This window comes from Gymnodraco acuticeps, unplaced genomic scaffold, assembly GCF_902827175.1.
Source record: "Gymnodraco acuticeps unplaced genomic scaffold, fGymAcu1.1, whole genome shotgun sequence".
Taxonomy (NCBI): Eukaryota; Metazoa; Chordata; class Actinopteri; order Perciformes; family Bathydraconidae; genus Gymnodraco; species Gymnodraco acuticeps.
The window spans coordinates 1,468,622-1,486,179 of NW_022992053.1; the positions used below are offsets into that span (position 1 = coordinate 1,468,622).

At 41.7% G+C, this 17,558-nt stretch overlaps 3 protein-coding genes across 4 annotated transcripts; 2 read left to right on the forward strand and 1 right to left on the reverse strand.

Annotated features, from left to right (window-relative positions):
* Window positions 1-2,334: 2,334 nt before the first annotated feature.
* On the forward strand, window positions 2,335-3,378 carry LOC117536956 (ASNSD1 upstream open reading frame protein-like). The gene is made up of 4 exons (XM_034202070.1): window positions 2,335-2,528; window positions 2,743-2,796; window positions 2,885-2,960; window positions 3,092-3,378. The coding sequence occupies exons 1-4, from the start codon at window positions 2,454-2,456 to the stop codon at window positions 3,130-3,132; spliced, it is 246 nt and encodes an 81-aa protein (XP_034057961.1). The 5' UTR covers window positions 2,335-2,453; the 3' UTR covers window positions 3,133-3,378.
* asnsd1 (asparagine synthetase domain containing 1) lies at window positions 3,093-11,638 on the forward strand. Its single transcript, XM_034202067.1, has 3 exons — window positions 3,093-4,556; window positions 4,764-4,945; window positions 11,251-11,638. The coding sequence occupies exons 1-3, from the start codon at window positions 3,147-3,149 to the stop codon at window positions 11,495-11,497; spliced, it is 1,839 nt and encodes a 612-aa protein (XP_034057958.1). The 5' UTR covers window positions 3,093-3,146; the 3' UTR covers window positions 11,498-11,638.
* zgc:136439 (uncharacterized protein LOC678627 homolog) lies at window positions 11,526-15,286 on the reverse strand. Of its 2 annotated transcripts, none has more exons than XM_034202069.1 (8): window positions 14,866-15,276; window positions 13,872-13,961; window positions 13,712-13,791; window positions 13,508-13,623; window positions 13,319-13,416; window positions 12,147-12,215; window positions 12,004-12,062; window positions 11,526-11,771 (listed from the first exon to the last, which is right to left on the reverse strand). In XM_034202069.1, exons 1-8 carry the CDS (start codon window positions 15,055-15,057, stop codon window positions 11,651-11,653), a joined length of 825 nt encoding a protein of 274 aa, XP_034057960.1. In that variant the 5' UTR covers window positions 15,058-15,276; the 3' UTR covers window positions 11,526-11,650. The 2 variants fall into 2 exon arrangements, with proteins under 2 accessions (XP_034057960.1, XP_034057959.1); XM_034202068.1 differs by having other exon boundaries at window positions 11,531-11,822; window positions 14,866-15,286.
* Window positions 15,287-17,558: the final 2,272 nt, after the last annotated feature.

Consider the following 17,558-nt stretch of genomic DNA (forward strand, 5'->3'; position numbering starts at 1 on the left):
TATGGTCCCGACCCCCCGGGGGGGCGCCAGGGGGCGCCAGGGGGGTCATGCAAAGTTTGAGGGAAAGGGGAATTAAATTTTTTAAGTTACATTTTTTGGGGGGATTTTATTAATAACTGCATATCTATCAATCTATGTGTCCTTTGATGCCAATCTTTTAATATGTTTTACTTATTCATATATATATATAATATATATATTTTTTAAATCACACGACAGCCCTTCAAGCCAATCAGAATCGAGCTACTGAGAGTGAAACTGAGTATCTGCTCAGCTTTTGGAGCAAGTGAGAGCTAGTGAATATTTCGCTCTGCAGCTGGATGAGAGCACGGATGTAGCAAATATTGATGTTTATATATATGAATATAAATATGTTTATTGTTAATATTACTGTTGAATATTATATATAATATTATTAAGGCATAAGTAGCTTTCAAAAATGCAAAAAATATATGTTAATTCTTCATATTACTGTTCAAAATTATATAATATTATAAAGACAGAAATCACTTTAAAAATGCTTTTAAAATATGTTTACTGTTGATATTACTGTTTAATATTGTGTTAAGAATGTTCATAACAGAAGACACAATGAATGTAATAAATGACAAACAAAAGATAAATACAAAACATTTTAGAAGAATAACTGATTATTAATTATTAATACAAATATATATTAAGAAAATGTATTAAGCTGTATGATTAATTTGTCATATTATCCATCATAATGTACTGATCATTTAAAAAAAAAATTGCAACAGGGGTAGACGATAATGCTATATGGGGGTCCTTGGCATGGCAACGTTTGGGAACCCCTGCTCTAAAGTACCGCATTCTCTTCTCCTAAATCCTTTTGAATTCTCCTATCCACTATCCCTTAACCCCGTGACGTTTCACTCAGAGGTCAAGGAATAGGAGATAGGGTTAGAATTTAGGAGCTGATTTTTGGATTATCGGAACGCAACCCCGCAGTCTCTTCTCCTAAGTCCTTTTGAATTCTCCTATCCACTATCCCTTAACCCCGTGACGTTTCACTCAGAGGTCAAGGAATAGACGATAGGTTAGAAGCGGATTTTTGGACTATTCGACTGCAGCCCCCTTCCAGCAACACAGCCGAACATTCCCTGAAGCAGCGCTGGAAACAACTGTGGAGGCCTACCCTCTATACAACATATACTGTATCATTCATTTAAGATTAATATTTGATTTATCCAATCTAATAATTGAAAATGTTTATTTGAATCATGTGAAAATATTATGCCAAGACACCTGTTAGCTCATTGGATCAGAGTATCTACAGTATCAACTGTGTTATTCAAAGATGATGTAAAATACAAACAAAAACTGTGTTTGGAATATAAAAGTTTGATATATAAAGCATATATAATAATGATTATAATAAAAAACATTATTATAATATGTAGGTATAATATGTTTTGATCTCATGCTTTCTGTCTTCACACATGTAGGTACACCCACAGGGCCCCATTCTGACGGCCATTTTGGCTGCACTATTTTTATGAAAAGATAAGAGTCTCTGGTACATATAAATTACATTTTTGGGTGATTGGACTCTTTAGTTTAAAAATGACAGAAAAGCATAAACATATATTTAGCATTTTCTATTTCCTATTCCATTTCCGCCTATGATTTATGTGTGTTTAAGTGTTAATATTACAAAGATGGTAAAAGGTATTGCTATAATCTTTGCTTTATTGTATACATTACCTCTCTGTGAACCTTTAGGCCAAATGTGGTGACATTCTGATAATTATTTCCAGAGATACATGGGATAAGGCCAACACAGTCCCCTTCAGAGGAGCCCACATTTTCGGTTATGGGAAAGTTCCAAACATTAACCAAAAATAATTATTTTGCGCTAAAATATTTGTATACAACCATCCGTTTAATAAACTAGACATATTAAAGTAATGAAAAAACATGGTTGTGCTTTGTTCTACCTCGGGTAGGGGTATCTCGATAACTAAAGCCTTTTTGGGGGGTTTGTTCCTCTACTATACCTTTAATGACTGTTTTTAAATGCCATTTTCTTAATGTCTTTCATTTTTGTAAAGCACTTTGAATTGCCTTGTTGAAACTTTAGGCATGCTAAACTTGCCTTGCTCATACTAATTGCATGCTAAAGCTATTTATTTAAAAAGAAATATTGTTACTGTATTGTTGTCTGCCTGGATGCGTGCTTTTGTATATTGTAATTTGAGTCATTTCCATTAATGTTTTGCTATTTTAGCTCATCCCCTCTGGGACTCATAAAGGTGTCCTCAGGATACACGGTCACTAATACTGCCGTTTTCCCGCCGACCTGCAGGAGGCAGCAGAGTCTCATCGGACAGACCTCTGCATCCGGAAACGCTTTCAAAGCTGCTGAGCATGTCTTTACCACACTGAAATGAATTATCTTCAACTACATACACAATAGAAACCTCACCAACATGTCGTCAAAAAGTCGGGATAACGACGATAACTGTGAGGGACAGTCTGCGGTGAAGGAGGAGCTGAACAGAAAGGTGACATGTAGCTGCTGGCTAATGTGAAGCTAAATATTAGCTGGTAAACATATGTCATCACAACTCAACAGAATATCTACGTTAATATATGTAAATTAACAGAATAATTGTTCTCTTTCCTACATGCTACATGTCTCTAAAGAATTTACCATGGTATACTGAGAAGTTAGAACTTTTATCAGGTCAGAAATAAATTCAAGTTTCTAACTTTCAGATCAAGGAGCAGAAGGTGGTCGTGGACGAGCTCTCCAATCTGAAGAAATACAGGGTAAATAGAATTGCATCTAAATACAGTTCTTGTATCTCTCAGAAAATCTGTATATTTAGGTACAATTTGTGTGTATTCCCTCCCCCAGAAAGTCTACATCCAGCAGAGGAACAGTAACATTTTTTTCCTAGCAGATCGAAGTCACACACTGGGGGCATGCAAACGTAAGTTAAAAGCCGTACATTTTGAAATATAATTTTAACAGATACACTCCCTAGATGTCTGTCACGTTGATTCTCAACTGAGGCTGCACAATAGTTTAATGGACATAACTGGTTATCAATTTTATCTACAGAGGAACTGGATGACATGAAAAAGGATCTGCAGGATATATAAGACTAACTACCACAATGTGCGGTATCTTCTGTCTGTTGAGTCTGTCCCCCACTCAGTTTGAGTGGGACAAGACAGTTTATGAACATTTAAAGAGAAGAGGGCCCAACTTGAGTCAGAATCTCACAGTTAGAAGCACAAAGCCCTGCTATCAGTGTGTATTCTCTGCCCACGTTCTTCACCTGAGAGGCCTTCTCACCCCGCAGCCAGTTGAAGACAGCAGAGGAAATGCCCTGGTATGGAACGGGGAGATTTTTGGAGGTGTCCCAGTGATGCCTGAGGAGAACGACACTGCTGTTGTCTCTCAGCGGCTCTCGTCCTGCAGCAGCTCTACAGAGATTCTGTCCTTTCTCTCCACTGTACGCGGACCGTGGGGCTTTATTTACTACCAGAAGGCTGGGGACTACCTCTGGTTCGGCCGAGACTTCCTTGGTAGGAGGAGTTTGCTGTGGAAGTTTGATGCAGAGGTCAAAGCCTTGACCCTGACTTCTGTAGCAGCCCACTGTGCTGGACCTGCTGCATCTGCGTGGCAGGAAGTCCCAGCAGCTGGTGTGTACCGGATTGACCTGAAGGCAGTCTCAGAGGCAGGCTGTGTAACATTTGAGGTTTATCCCTGGGCTTACGGAGAAAACTGTCCTTTCTATAGCTGTACTCAAGCTATATTAGAGTCTGTGCCGAGCGGCTGCACTGCTGTTATTAACCGGTCAGGCCTTGCATTGACCTCCCCTGTGTGCCCTCTCAATACATCCATCCCTGAGTCTTTAAACCAGGAAGAAATTCATCCAAACGCTCATCCCTGTGATCAAGATCTGGAGCAGCTGCCTGCAGGCAAAGAGAGAGGTGAGGCGGTGAACCGTCTCATTGATGTTCTCAGCGAGGCAGTTAGGCGTCGCGTTCAGGCTCTGCCATCACAGGACAATTCTGCTCCGTCTAATGACAATGCCAGAATTGCCATTCTGTTCTCTGGAGGTATAGATTCAATGATCCTGGCCGCCTTAGCTGACCGTCACATTCCTGCTTATCAACCAATAGACCTTCTCAACGTAGCGTTCAAACTACAGGTGCCAAAGAAGCAGAAAGAGTCTGCAAAGAAACCTGTGAAGCACAAAGATAAGCCCACAGAGTGTAAGACTGATGGCACAGAGTCCCTGACCTCCAGCCCTTTCGATGTTCCAGACAGAATAACAGGGAGAGCCGGTCTCAAGGAGTTACAGCAGCTAAACCCTGAAAGGAGGTGGAATTTTGTTGAAATCAATGTCACAAAAGAGGAGCTGCAGAAAACCCGTCAGGAGCGCATTAGTCATTTGGTGCATCCCCTGGACACGGTGCTGGACGACAGCATCGGCTGTGCTGTGTGGTTCGCTGCCCGAGGGGCAGGCTTCATCACGGGGGACGGGGACCAGAGGCCTTTCACATCCTCTGCAAAGGTGAAGTACAACAAACAACCCTTCCAGGACCAAATGGCCCCTGGGTTCTTTAACTACAGTTATTGTGATGGGGAAAAAAGTAGAGTGACAATTGCTAAAATAACAATACATAAATGTGCTTTTCTTAGTTTTATCAAAACTAAAATACATTAAAAGAGATGTTTACAATCAACAACAAACACATTGACCTGCTATTCTGTGCTGCAGGTCATTCTGACCGGCATCGGAGCAGACGAGCAGCTGGCAGGCTACTCCCGACACAGAGTCCGGTTTAAGACGTCTGGACACCAGGGACTGATCCAGGAACTGGCCATGGAGCTGGCCAGGATCCCTTCCAGGAATTTGGGCAGAGACGACAGAGTGATAGGGGACCATGGGAAGGAGGCCAGGTTAGTGAGCTTTTCACTTAATTATGTGTATATAAACATACAGCTCTGGAAAAAATAAATAGACCACTGCAAAATTCTCAGTTTCTCTGGTTTGACTATTTATAGAGATTTGAGTAAAATAAAAATAAATATTTGATTTTTTTTAAACTGCTGACTAAATGTCTGTGTTGGAATTCAACAGACACTGGAATGGAATGGCTGCAATACATGTAGATATTTAAGAAACATTTGCAGGGTTCATCTCTTTCAGAGCTGGATATGTCGATATTTTAATCTTTGGGACGGTGTTACATTTAGTTAATAATAATAATAATAGATTTAATTTGTTAGCGCTTTTACAGGTGCTCAAAGACGCTTTACAGATATAGTGAAGAGAAAAGGAAGGAACAACAAATAAATATATTTGGTTGTTAAAGTTAAAGTCAAATAATACAATTTGTACAATAATACAACCGTGTTTTGAAGGTGGTGAGGTCAGTGCAGTCTCTGATGGGTTGTGGGAGTGAGTTCCAGAGGGAGGGGGCAGCGACGGAGAAGGCTCTGTCCCCCCAGGTCCGGTGATTGATGTGGGTGGGGATGGATAGGAGGTTGGCTTCTGATGAGCGGAGGCAGCGGGAAGGGGTGTGGTGGTGCAGCAGGTATGTGAGGTAGGGGGGGCCTGATTGTTGAGGGCTTTGTGAGTAATGAGGAGGAATTTGAAGTTGATTTTTTGACGGACGGGGAGCCAGTGGAGGTTCTGGAGGACGGGAGTGATGTGGTCTCGGGAGCGGGTGTGGGTGAGGAGGCGGGCAGCAGAGTTCTGGATATGTTGGAGTTTATTGAGGAGGTTGGATGGTATGCCGTAGAGCAGGGGTGCCCACACTTTTTGGGCTGGTGAGCTACTTTTGAAATGACCAGCTCACCGAGGTCTACCAACCAAAAATAAAATCCCAAATTGCAAGGGTTGCTGAATAACACGTTTTATTTATACATGGGATAACTACAATAGGGCTGCAACCAACGACTCATTTGATAATCGATTAATCTATCGATTAATTAAACGACTAATCGACTATTCGGACTATTACTGTACGCCTTGCACAATTTCTCAAACGCTCTGATTTAGCCATCAACTTTTAGATTTAGCTTGAGGTTGTTTTAGGCATGTGGAAACTATCAATGAAGACAACAAAGATGAATACTTGATTCAAAAATACATATTATTAAATTAACTAAACAAATTGTGAACAAAACTAACATTGCTTTTTATTTAAATAAATAATATTTCACATCAAAAGAAACAACAATGTTTTAACAAATCGTATTAAATAACCTGATGACAGAACTGTAAACAGAATAGCTGAAACTTTAACTAAATAAATAACTCAGTTTCCTCTAATCATTAACCCATGTTTGTATCATGTAGTTAACTGCGTGTGTTGCTGCTAGCATACATAACACCTGACGTGGAAACGTTACTCGTGGATGGGGCTGCAGAGCTACTAGAAAGACAGTCGAGCCCGGTGCATTCCTCCGTCTGGATGTGGTGCACTTTTTCTAAATGTTTAGACAAATTGCTCGTGTTACCGCCCTCACATGCTGAACTCTCTTGGCAAGGAGCATTGTCCACCTCAAGACGGGTAACATTTAACCACACCTTGGAGCGCTTCTCTCCGCCATCTCCTCCGTGTGTTGCTGCATGGAGCAGCCGCGTGTGTGTAAACTGCCCCGCCCCCTCGCACACAGACGGGGGAGAGAGAGATCTCGTCTCGATTGGAAAGATAAAAAATACACCGACCATAGACGCATTTGTTTGTCTTTTTGCATGTTAGAAACGAGTTGGCGACACTAAGATTGCGAGATAATGTTTGTGTAGCAATAATACATTACCTTTCTCTTTCTCACCTCGCTACTCGGAGGGAAGTCGCTGTCATATGCCTTGTGAACACTCCGATAATGCCTCTCCACGTTACCTTTCTTTGGCAGAGCGACGCTTGCTTTACAAATAAGGCAAATAACCTTTGAATGTGACATCACAAAAAAATATTCTTCCTCCCATTCTGAGTGGAAGTAGTTTGTCTTTGGCTTTTAGCTCGGTCCCGCACTCATTTTGTTGTTTGTCTCTTTGAGTTTGAGTTTTCCCGGCACTTGACTGATTTTGTATCGCTTTGCATTCTGGGTTAACTGACTGGAAAGCGATAGGTCGCTTTTACTGTCAATCAATTAAACTCCTGAATTAAGTGGCAGGGAGGCCAAGGGAGGAGGGATCAAAACCTGTTTTGTCTATTTTAACGGAACTGGATTTTTTATTTTTTATGAATGACTCGCGGTCTACCAGCATTGCCCCCGCGGTCGACGTACTGGGCACCTCTGCCGTAGAGGATGCTATTGCAGTAGTCGGGTCGTGAAGTGATGAATGCATGAATCAGGGTTTCAGCAGCAGAGGAGGAGAGTGATGGGCGGAGATGGCAATGTTTTTGAGGTGGAAAAAGGCGTTCAACAAATATTTCTCTGTCTGTACCACACACTCAAGAGATATTGATGATAAAGGTGACTTTGACTTGGTGCGACTGTTGATATGCATGTCAGCAGAGCCTTAAGGCATGTCTTGAAGCTGCCTATTTTATCTGTCCAACAGTCACACTGTAAGATTTTTGCAAATATTTTGACTTCACCATTAAGGTTAATGTTTAAATCGTTTTTTTCTTATGGGATGCAAGCAGGACAAACCAAAGGGACACTCATAAAACAAAGTTTAGTGACTTTGGAACCAGAGGGTTGTCAGTCACGTGCCTAAACAGTCCCAGAATGGAGAGGTACTCTGAGAGAAGTAAATCTCCTCGGTACTGTAGAGGTTCCTCTGAGCAAGGCATTAGATTCCCACAGTGCTTCGCCGTTTATATAATCCTAATACTAGGATCGGTAAAATGCTGAGACCAAATGTCAGTGATGCAAAAAAAGAGAGAACTATTCGAAGCAGAAAAAAAACAGCGTAATATACCATCTGACAAAGGCCTGTGCTATACTGCTTCAATTAACTGGCTATTCTTTATTATATACTCAGATCAATAGGAGACAGAGATGTTAAGTTATAAATCAAGGGTTTTTATTATTATTTACAGGTAGATATTATCAAGTGTGTAACTTTGGTTTAAGAAGTGGGGGAGACACAAAACAGGGGGTCCTCCGCAATGAAACATATATATTATCATTATATATATAATGAGTGAGCAAACTTATCTAGTATCCTATCCATATGAACCTGTTTATTTGTGGGGGGACGTGCTTAAATTAAATTGAAGTGAAATGCATCAATCTGGTGCACTTTGAGGGCAACATTAAGAGATTTATGGATACAGCTCTCAACACTCATATACAACAGAACTGTATACTGCTTCAATTAACTGGCTATTCTTTATAATATACTCAGATCAAGGAGACAGAGATGTTAAGTTATAAATCAAGGGTTTTTATTATTATTTACAGGTAGATATTATCAAGTGTGTAACTTTGGTTTAAGAAGTGGGGGAGACACAAAACAGGGGGTCCTCCGCAATGAAACATATATATTATCATTATATATATAATGAGTGAGCAAACTTATCTAGTATCCTATCCATATGAACCTGTTTATTTGTGGGGGGACGTGCTTAAATTAAATTGAAGTGAAATGCATCAATCTGGTGCACTTTGAGGGCAACATTAAGAGATTTATGGATACAGCTCTCAACACTCATATACAACAGAACTGTATACTGCTTCAATTAACTGGCTATTCTTTATAATATACTCAGATCAAGGAGACAGAGATGTTAAGTTATAAATCAAGGGTTTTTATTATTATTTACAGGTAGATATTATACACTTTTGACTTTAAGGGCTTCAGTTTTTCTTCTTCTCCTTTGCTTGCGAAAGTGTTTCTACTGCTTTACGTCTGCTTTACTAACTGCTTTACTGCTTTACACAACCGACTGGTGCTGCTGCGGCGTCATGACGTCACCGGTGCTTATCAGGCTCTAGCTCCGAACCGGCCCTGGAACCGCATTGGGCACTTAGTACAGATCGCGTTCACACCGGAATCAGTTCCCTGAGGGAAGATTACGCAAATGAGCCGCTGACGTCACTTCGTCTTCTTCTGCTTTGGGTTTACTGGCAAACCACTTCACGGTGTATACTGCCGCCGGAAGTCCCCGTAGTTGGGGACTGGCCTTCCGAGTAAATCGCCAGAACGCCGACACCTCCTCATCTCCACCGCTCCCATGTTTTATTTTGTGTTGCCATAAGTTACGGCCCCTACACACGGCGGCGTGCGTTGCCGTTTCAACGCTTCTGCCCATTCACTTTGAATGGGGTGACGTCACGCCTCGCCGAACTGCATTGTGGGAGCAAAGCGTAGCTTTTCTCGCGGTGCTCGCTGCAAAAGTAGAGCAATGTTCTACTTTTGACGCTTCGACGGAGGCGTCAGCCAATCATATCCCGCATATGCAAATCTGCCAGTACAAGCGCTAGCCAATCAAAAATGTCAAAAAATGGAGAAGAAAATAATCGTGACGGTAGGGAATCACCCGGTGCTTTATGATCAGTCCCTCTTTACCCACCGGGATACAGACCGGAGGAGCCAGGCATGGAGGGAGGTGGCAGAGACAGTGGGTGAAACTGGTAGGTTTTCGCCTGTTTGGGGAGTTTATATCCAGTGTACTTCGTTTGAATGGACAACTAGCAGGCATAGACAGTATTTAGCCAGCATGGAATCTTGCGTAAAATAGCACCATAGACATAAATGTCATAAATGTTCATCATATAAAGTGACATGTAAAACCTTTTATGCAATTGACAGGAGAGATTCATGTGATTGGTTGTTGGTCGCGTAAACTCCCCAAGCTCAAGACACGCCCACTGCCAAGCGGCAACGCACGCCGCCGTGTGTAGGGGCCGTTACCCCTAGATTCCACCGGGTCCGTCTGCGGCGCGTTACGGCTGCGCCACGGTTTTGGTCCGGCCTCCTCCAGCGTCATAACCCACCGGGCGCGTTTCAGAAGCGGAGCGTCTTGCCTACCGGCTCGCAGTTTTTGTTGATTTGGGCGTATTTCCTGGACAGACTACTTTCTACAGACAAAGTTAATAATAATTGTAATATCCCAGTTATAAACGACATGAATCAAAGATGTGTTGCTGTATTTTAGTGGTAAAAAAAATGCATTCATCATCATAATTATTCTATATATATCATTTACACAGTGCCTGTAAACCGGAGGAGAACGCTGGCCTTTCTCCTCCTACTTGAAAGACTACGGAGGGATAGGGTCTGCAAAATTAGTTTGTATGTGTATATATATCAGAGGTCGCGTTAACCGAATATTTTCAGTCTATGACGGATTTTTTTCAACAATGACAGAAAAATCTGAAAGCAGTCCGTCATTTTGACGGATTAGAACAAACTCGGAACAGAGCCAAAGTTCCCCCGCAGCGAGGCTCCGGTGTTAAGCATGCCTGCCAAAAAAGGAAATGATACCATTTCCAAACCCAACTTTGCCGTACAAATCATTGAAATGTCTGTGAGTTTTGGCTTTACGCTGTGCGCACACCCGCGCGGTGCAGTGGGCATGCATAACACGGCGCTAACAGTTCACGAGCGTGGTCTGTGGTTTGTACTTTAACTTTTGTCCAGTTTCTGAACAGATATGAGGAGCTGTGATCTCTGTGTGCTAACTGCTAACAGCTAACGGCTGATGTTTTCTGGTTGAACGTCAGTAAAGGCAGGCTGAGATCCTCACCGCTGATTGGCTTCCGCGAGAACGCGTCACGTGAATTTGACGCTCGAGTTGAACTCTGGCGTTTGACGCGGCACCGTTCAATCGCGTGATTCGCGCCGCGTCTACCGCTTCATGCTCGCCGTCGGAGCGAATTCGCGTCTGTCCGCGTCTCTGCATTGACTATACATGTAATCGCGCCGCCCCCAAACATCGCATCGCGTCCGGTGTGAACGCAGCATAAGTCTCTCTGCGTTTGTGCGCTGGGCGAATGCTAATAATGCTAATGCGAGAATAATAAAATGGCGGCTCTACAAAACATTTCAGTTTTACGTGGCGTGGTTTGCAATTCGCCCTGCATATCAGAACTGGGGCACTTTTTCCCCCCAGGAAAGTACCATCTCTCAGCAGGCACTAAAAATGGGGGTAAAAGTTCCCGGCACTCGGTACTCTTTTTTGGTGTGAACGCGACATAAGGGGTACTAACGGAACTAAACGCGAAAAGTACGTTTAGTTCCGTTAGTGTGAAGAAATCCCATTTAGAGCCTAGTATCTGACCCCTGCCTCTCCCTGCAGATTTCCCTACTTGGATGAAGATGTGGTGAGCTACCTGAACTCTCTGCCTGTGTGGGAGAAGGCGGACCTCTCCCTCCCTCGAGGCGTCGGGGAGAAACTGCTGCTGAGACTGGCAGCCAGACAGCTGGGCCTCGGCCAATCAGCTGTCCTGCCCAAGAGAGCCATGCAGTTTGGATCCCGCATTGCAAAGATGGAGGACCACCGGGAGAGGGCCTCCGACAAATGCACAAGACTCCTCACTGAGTAGAAAAACTCAAGTAGTAAAGTGTAATGAAGAGACTTTAAAAATCAATTTTTAATAGAAAATATTAATTGGAAAATGACTGATTATCTGCTGGTCTTGGATCATTTTTGAACATGGCAAAAATAAATATGGTGCTTCAGTTCATCTCAGTTTCCTCTACACCATGTAAGACTCGACATCTTGAAGTGTTTCTCTGAAGTACAGGTCACATTCAATATAGGACGGCAAGTTTCCGACATCAAAACGCCCAGAAATCTCATGAATGTATACTGGCTTCCTATAAGAAACAAAACAGTCTCGTTTATTGAAAAATCCACAGACAAGGTGCCTGTAAAAAAAAAGTGTGTTAGCTTTAGCTGAGTAAATCCTACATGAATTAACTGTTCATACATGTAGAATGATCATAAAGAAACACCTTAATAAATCAAAGAAAGAAAAACAGCTGCTAGTCACTAAGCAGGAATACTATATTATGAGGAGTAAAACCTCGGGGTGGCAGCACACATTACCTGGGAATGAGCCAGGAGACAAAGTTTCCTGGGGCATCTTTCTCTTCAATGGGAGCCTCCTGTGGAAATACAAAATGGTAAAAACAAACCGCTTTATTCTTCATTCACGGCACACGTGTGAGACTTTCTATTATTTCATATACCTTCTTTTCTTCCAGGAAGTTCTCCAACAGAGGAAGGCTTTTCTTTGAAAACATATAGAAACAGGGACACTGAAAAACAAAAGGAGATTATTACCTCAAGTATAGATTTATACACTACACATGTTGAAAATGTTTAATTTCTGGTTTTTCTTCATTTTTCAAGGAATTTCATTACCCTGGGTATCCCGTAAAGATGTATTTATACATGTACTCATGTACTCGTCTTGCTGAAGGGGAAATAGTTTAAGACTAGCAAGTAAAGTGAATAAGAGCATCATTGGGGAAACCACCTACGTCTATAGAGAGGCGAAGTCCTTCCCCTTCTGGTGGACCTCCATGGGACCTTATTTCGGGAAAATTATGTATTGAAGTCAATGGAGAGAGAAAGATTATCTTTTGATCCCATTTGAATTGTGCCACGAATTACACATATGATGTTTGTCAATTTAAAAGATAATTTTGCAAGTAAAAAAAAAAGTGTTGTAAAACTGAAGTAACACTTTTGTTTTGTGTGAAACCACTCAATGAACTACATCTCCCATCTCGCAGCACACACCAAGACGGCCGTCACGTTGGAACATTTCACTTCTTTCTTTCAGAATGAGGCGGAAAGTATTAAAAGAGGTGAAAATCACTCCAAGTCTGGACATGTTGAGAGCTGTACATACACACAAGGGGAGTCAGTTGGTTCCGTGAGAGCCAGGACTCTGGGATTTGTGGTCTTTCTAGTTGCGTATTTTTCATAGTCTTATATTTCAACAGTTTTACGACAAACTGACTTTTTTGACATGGAAATTATCTTTTAAATTGACAAACATCATGTGTGTAATTCATGGCACAATTCAAACGGGATCGAAAGATAATCTTTCTCTCTCCATTGACTTCAATACATAATTTTTCCGAAATAAGGTCCCATGGACCGGAAGTAGATGGACGGGACTTCGCCTCTCTATGAGTCTGAATCAGTAGCCCACCACTGCAAAGGATGTGAAACCAAAGAACAAATATCATTTATTATCTTGCTAAATCAGGCTACTAAAAAAAGGTTAACAATAACATCTTATTCTTCTGATGTGGAACATTAATTGTTCAGGTGGCTCTACCCTTTTTTGAAAGACCTGAAGCCTCTGTTGGCTCCATCTGGCCCGCAGTAGTGTGTGTAATGAACTTACTGCTCTCCTCGACTGTGTCTCTGCAGAAAGAGGTTTCTCCTTCATACAGAGGACGTGAAGATCACTGTCTACTTCCAATATCCCGTATTTACTAGTTTCTGTACAGACACACAAACAGATAAGATAAATCCATGTTTGACATTTAATGAGGAGATAGCTTCCATAGGGCCAAAGTCTTATCTGACTCACCCTCCTCTTGGCACTGGTAGGACAGCAGCAGACAGCTGTCCTCACTCTCTGCCTGGAGCTCATTGAACCTCTCCTTTACTTTCTTCAGGCTGAAATCTTCTTTAAACAGCGTGTCTCTGTTATGATGCAAAGGGACTTGTGAGAATCTTGAATGTTGATTTGTGACAACACCTTTGCACGGTTTTGTTGATAATGTTATCTTACCCCCCAATAACTAAGACATGGTCCTCTATGTTGAAGTGCTTGACGGCCAGCTGCAGACAGGCCACAGCCCCGAGGCGGCCCTGTGGAAAGAGAGAGGCAGAGGATGCTGTAGAAGAGAGGCAGGGACAAAGCATGGCATTATTTCTAAAATGATATTTACTTCATTGCTTGTCGTCTGATCGCTGAGAATCTTGACATTTGTGAAATGTGATGCCCACTCTTCAAACGCAGCATGGTAAACAGCGTTGGTCTGTGGAGAGAAAGGGATGAGTGGCGAGGTCGTCCTCAGGTCGGCTTCAAACTGCATTATTAGGAACAGCATCCCCGATCCATGATGCAAACATTTCTATTGGCATCATGCCATATGTACTAAAGAGCAATACAGATAATACAAGAAAAAGCATTATGTAGAATGGCTGATTTGAGATTTTCCTCAAATATGTTTGAGTAGGTTGATGCTTACTAATGACTCATTTCAACTGCTATATATTTATATAGCCTACTCTTTGGTAGTTGCGTATTTTTTAACAACGCATCCTATTTCAAATGTGATGATGTTTGCTTCAATATATTAATATGCTAAGTTACTTGAAAGTACAACAGCTGATACTCAGGTCATCAGGTCTAAATAAATAATACAGACAATACGGATTATGAATACTCTGTAAATATAAGTCCTATATTCATACATGTACTTAAGAAAAAGTACAAACATATTAGCATTAACACATTAAAATAATACAAGGTACTCATTAAGCAAAATTAGACCTTAAATAGAAATGTATACATTTAAGTTTTATTATCATTATTGATGCATCCCTGGAGCTGATTTGAACTGTTTTGGCTACAGCTGGGTGTGGATTTCCTACCAGAATTTTATCAGTTATAATATATATCATAATTGCATTTTCTTGTATTAATCCATTTGAGGTGAATTAACTTAAGATGTGAGATAAATGCAGTGGATTTAAAATAACAATATTATCTAATATGTTATAAAAGTGAAATCTAGCATTAAAAGAAACTACGTCTACCCACCCAATAGCCTACCTACTTAAGTACAGTATTTTTTTTCATGAATTTATGTAACTTTCAACCATTCCATAGAGATGATTGAGTAAACATAAGTGGTTTGTTCTGCTAACATCACTCACTACCACATGGATGCAGTCCACGCAGCGGGCCGCGGTCAGGGCTCGGACCCAGAGAGAGAGCAGCGCGCCGCGGCCCACCGGCAGCAGCGGCTTGGCGGTCCCAGCCAGGTGAGCAAACCTCCCGCTGCTGTCGGCAGCCACGTCCTTCTGGAGCCTGGTTCCGTACCCGGCGGCGAGAATTACAGCTTTCATTTGACCTCTGAACAGGGGAGACTCTCACTATATTAACTTAAGATGTGGTAGGAAGGAAGGAAAGTTAAACGTTAGTACAGGAAAGACCCACGGCCAGTCGGACTCATCTCGCGAGTTCACAGTCCACCAAAAGTCCGTCTCCGCGAGACTCAAGCCTTATAGCGCTTCCGGTTACAACTTTCAAAACAAAAGTGTAGCTGAGTTTACAGTGGCCCTGCAGTGGCCCAATCCCAAATTACCCCCTCGACCCTACCCCTCCGTGACGGAGTGAACTCCGTCTGTAGCCACACTCGCAGCGGAATGAAGTTCCCTCCATTAAGGGTTGGGTATAAATACAGTGGCAAGCTTTGGGGCGGCCTCCCCTCTCTCCGGCAGAAACAGGAAATGCCGTAAATCAGTGGTTCCCAAACTTTTTCAGTCGGGACCCCCTTGGGTATTGGAAATATTTTCGGGACCCCCCCAACCCGGTTCCCATATAGGATTAATTGTATATTGTGGTAAAAACATTACATTTTCTCTGCTAATAATAAGAAGATACAAAGATCCAACTATAATTGTATATGTTATTATTATGGATTACACATGAACAAAAGTGCTTGTAATAGATACTGTGAATTAATTTGGCCTAATTAAAACTGGTTGGCCTTCTTCCCTGAGTAGTAGATTTTTAAATTAAAATGTCTTTAAGGAAACTATATTAATGAACTACTATTTCTACTGCAGGTTGCAAACGATCACATCACTTTACCATTCCTATTCCACACATAGCTTATCAATTACTTGTGTGTGCTTGCTTTCCCTTGCAGATCTTCTCAAACCGGGGCTGGTGTTTTGAGACTGCCCCTCTCAGTTCATTCTCAATGTTCAGCTTTGATCTGTATTTCGTTTTGATGGCAGCAACAGCAGAAAAAGCCGATCTCACACAAGTAGGATGTTGCACAAGGCAGCATTATGCCCACAGCTCTCTGACCAATGAGATATTTTCGAGCAGTGTTTGTTTACAATTGAATAATAATAACAATACATAGGTGCACTTTAAAAACAACGTCATCTCAAGGTGCTTCACAAAACTAAAAGGAGAAAATAATAAAATAAAAAAATCTTCCCACGACCCCCCTGCAGTACCTCTGCGACCCACCAGGGGTCGCGCCCCACAGTTTGAAAACCACTGCCGTAACTCTAACAACGGTTTCAAATCAGCATCTCTTTGACAAAAAATGTAAATGAATAACTCAAATAAAACTCCAAACATCTTTAATTGTGTTTTTTAACAGTCTGTATCAGGGTTTCCCACACATAGACTATACCTGGGCGGGCCGCCCAGGTATATTAACGGCCGCCCAAGTATATTTCGCGACCCATTTAGTTTTTTTTTTTTTTTTTTATGTTTTTTTTTTTTTATTCGTCCGTGACCACGACGCCATCTGCGATCGATTAACTTGTAGACAATGATCCCTCGCTCCCTTGCTCTGATCTCGCCTCCTTCTGGCCTGTTAAGTGGCCTGCCTCACACAGGGTGACTGGCTGTCCACATGATGTGGCCTGCCGACATGGCCACTGTCATACAGATCATAAATCAAAGCCCTTGATTGGTCTCTGTGTGTCATTCAAGCTCGGGATAACCTCAGCTCAGGTGAGGTAAAGGACTCTGAGTGTTTAGATAGTTAACTTAGTCTAAGTTCTCAGTGGGTCTCAAACGGTGTGATCACCATTTATGTAAACACATATTTCCATTTGAGAGGGTAGTGATTGGTCTAATGGAGAGTGAGGTGGGCTGAAGATCGGAAGGCTGTGAGTTCAAATCCCGCCAGGAACACCACCACTAGTGTGCCCTTGAGTAAGGCACTTAGCCCTTAGTTACTCCAGGGAGAATGTCCCTGTAATCGGTCATTATAAGTCGCTTTGGATAAAAGCGTCAGCTAAATGAAATGTAATGTGATTTGTAAAATATGCATGAATAAATAAATAAAAAGTTAACTAGGTGAAAAAAGGTAAGATACACTTTTAAAACTTGTTGTGAGAAAACTAGTCTTTGCTGCTGCCTCAAAGAGGAGGGGGGGAGAGGAGGGAGACAGGAGAGGCTGATTCAGGAGCACAGACACACTCACAACTATAAATGAACCAAAAATAAATTAACAAGTTTCAGTGTTTTTTTCATATTGGAAATGGTATGTTATTGGTTATGGCCTTGATTTTATGATTATTGAAATGTACAGGTCTGTTAAATATAGGTGTTTCCATAGATCTAGTCTCTTTATTTTCCCCTCAAAATGCACCAGATTGATGCATTTAACTCCAAAATAAAAAATAAAATCTTACCGGGGGGGCATGCCCCTGGACCCCCCTAGAGGATTTGAGGTCGACCCCCACTAAAAATCACATGGATAGGTTCCTAAATACATTAATAAATACATTAATTTTTTTAAATAGTAGCCCATTTCCATATGTTCATGTGTGGGTAGTAGATTTAAACTATAGGGCTATCATTATGGACCCTGCCT

What these genes read in the sequence shown, in the direction of transcription:
- LOC117536956 (XM_034202070.1), top strand. Translation starts at nt 2,454, where the DNA reads ATGTCGTCAAAAAGTCGGGATAACGACGATAACTGTGAGGGACAGTCT. An exon ending in CCAATCTGAAGAAATACAGG is followed by an intron (nt 2,797 to 2,884) that starts GTAAATAGAATT and finishes TCCCTCCCCCAG; the next exon opens with AAAGTCTACATCCAGCAGAG. An exon ending in CACACTGGGGGCATGCAAAC is followed by an intron (nt 2,961 to 3,091) that starts GTAAGTTAAAAG and finishes TTTTATCTACAG; the next exon opens with AGGAACTGGATGACATGAAA.
- asnsd1 (XM_034202067.1), top strand. Translation starts at nt 3,147, where the DNA reads ATGTGCGGTATCTTCTGTCTGTTGAGTCTGTCCCCCACTCAGTTTGAG. An exon ending in CTTTCACATCCTCTGCAAAG is followed by an intron (nt 4,557 to 4,763) that starts GTGAAGTACAAC and finishes TCTGTGCTGCAG; the next exon opens with GTCATTCTGACCGGCATCGG. An exon ending in GACCATGGGAAGGAGGCCAG is followed by an intron (nt 4,946 to 11,250) that starts GTTAGTGAGCTT and finishes CTCTCCCTGCAG; the next exon opens with ATTTCCCTACTTGGATGAAG.
- zgc:136439 (XM_034202068.1), bottom strand. Translation starts at nt 15,057, where the DNA reads ATGAAAGCTGTAATTCTCGCCGCCGGGTACGGAACCAGGCTCCAGAAG. An exon ending in AGACACAGTCGAGGAGAGCA is followed by an intron (nt 12,216 to 13,318) that starts GTAAGTTCATTA and finishes TTTGTTTTTCAG; the next exon opens with TGTCCCTGTTTCTATATGTT. An exon ending in ACTTCCTGGAAGAAAAGAAG is followed by an intron (nt 12,063 to 12,146) that starts GTATATGAAATA and finishes GTATTTCCACAG; the next exon opens with GAGGCTCCCATTGAAGAGAA.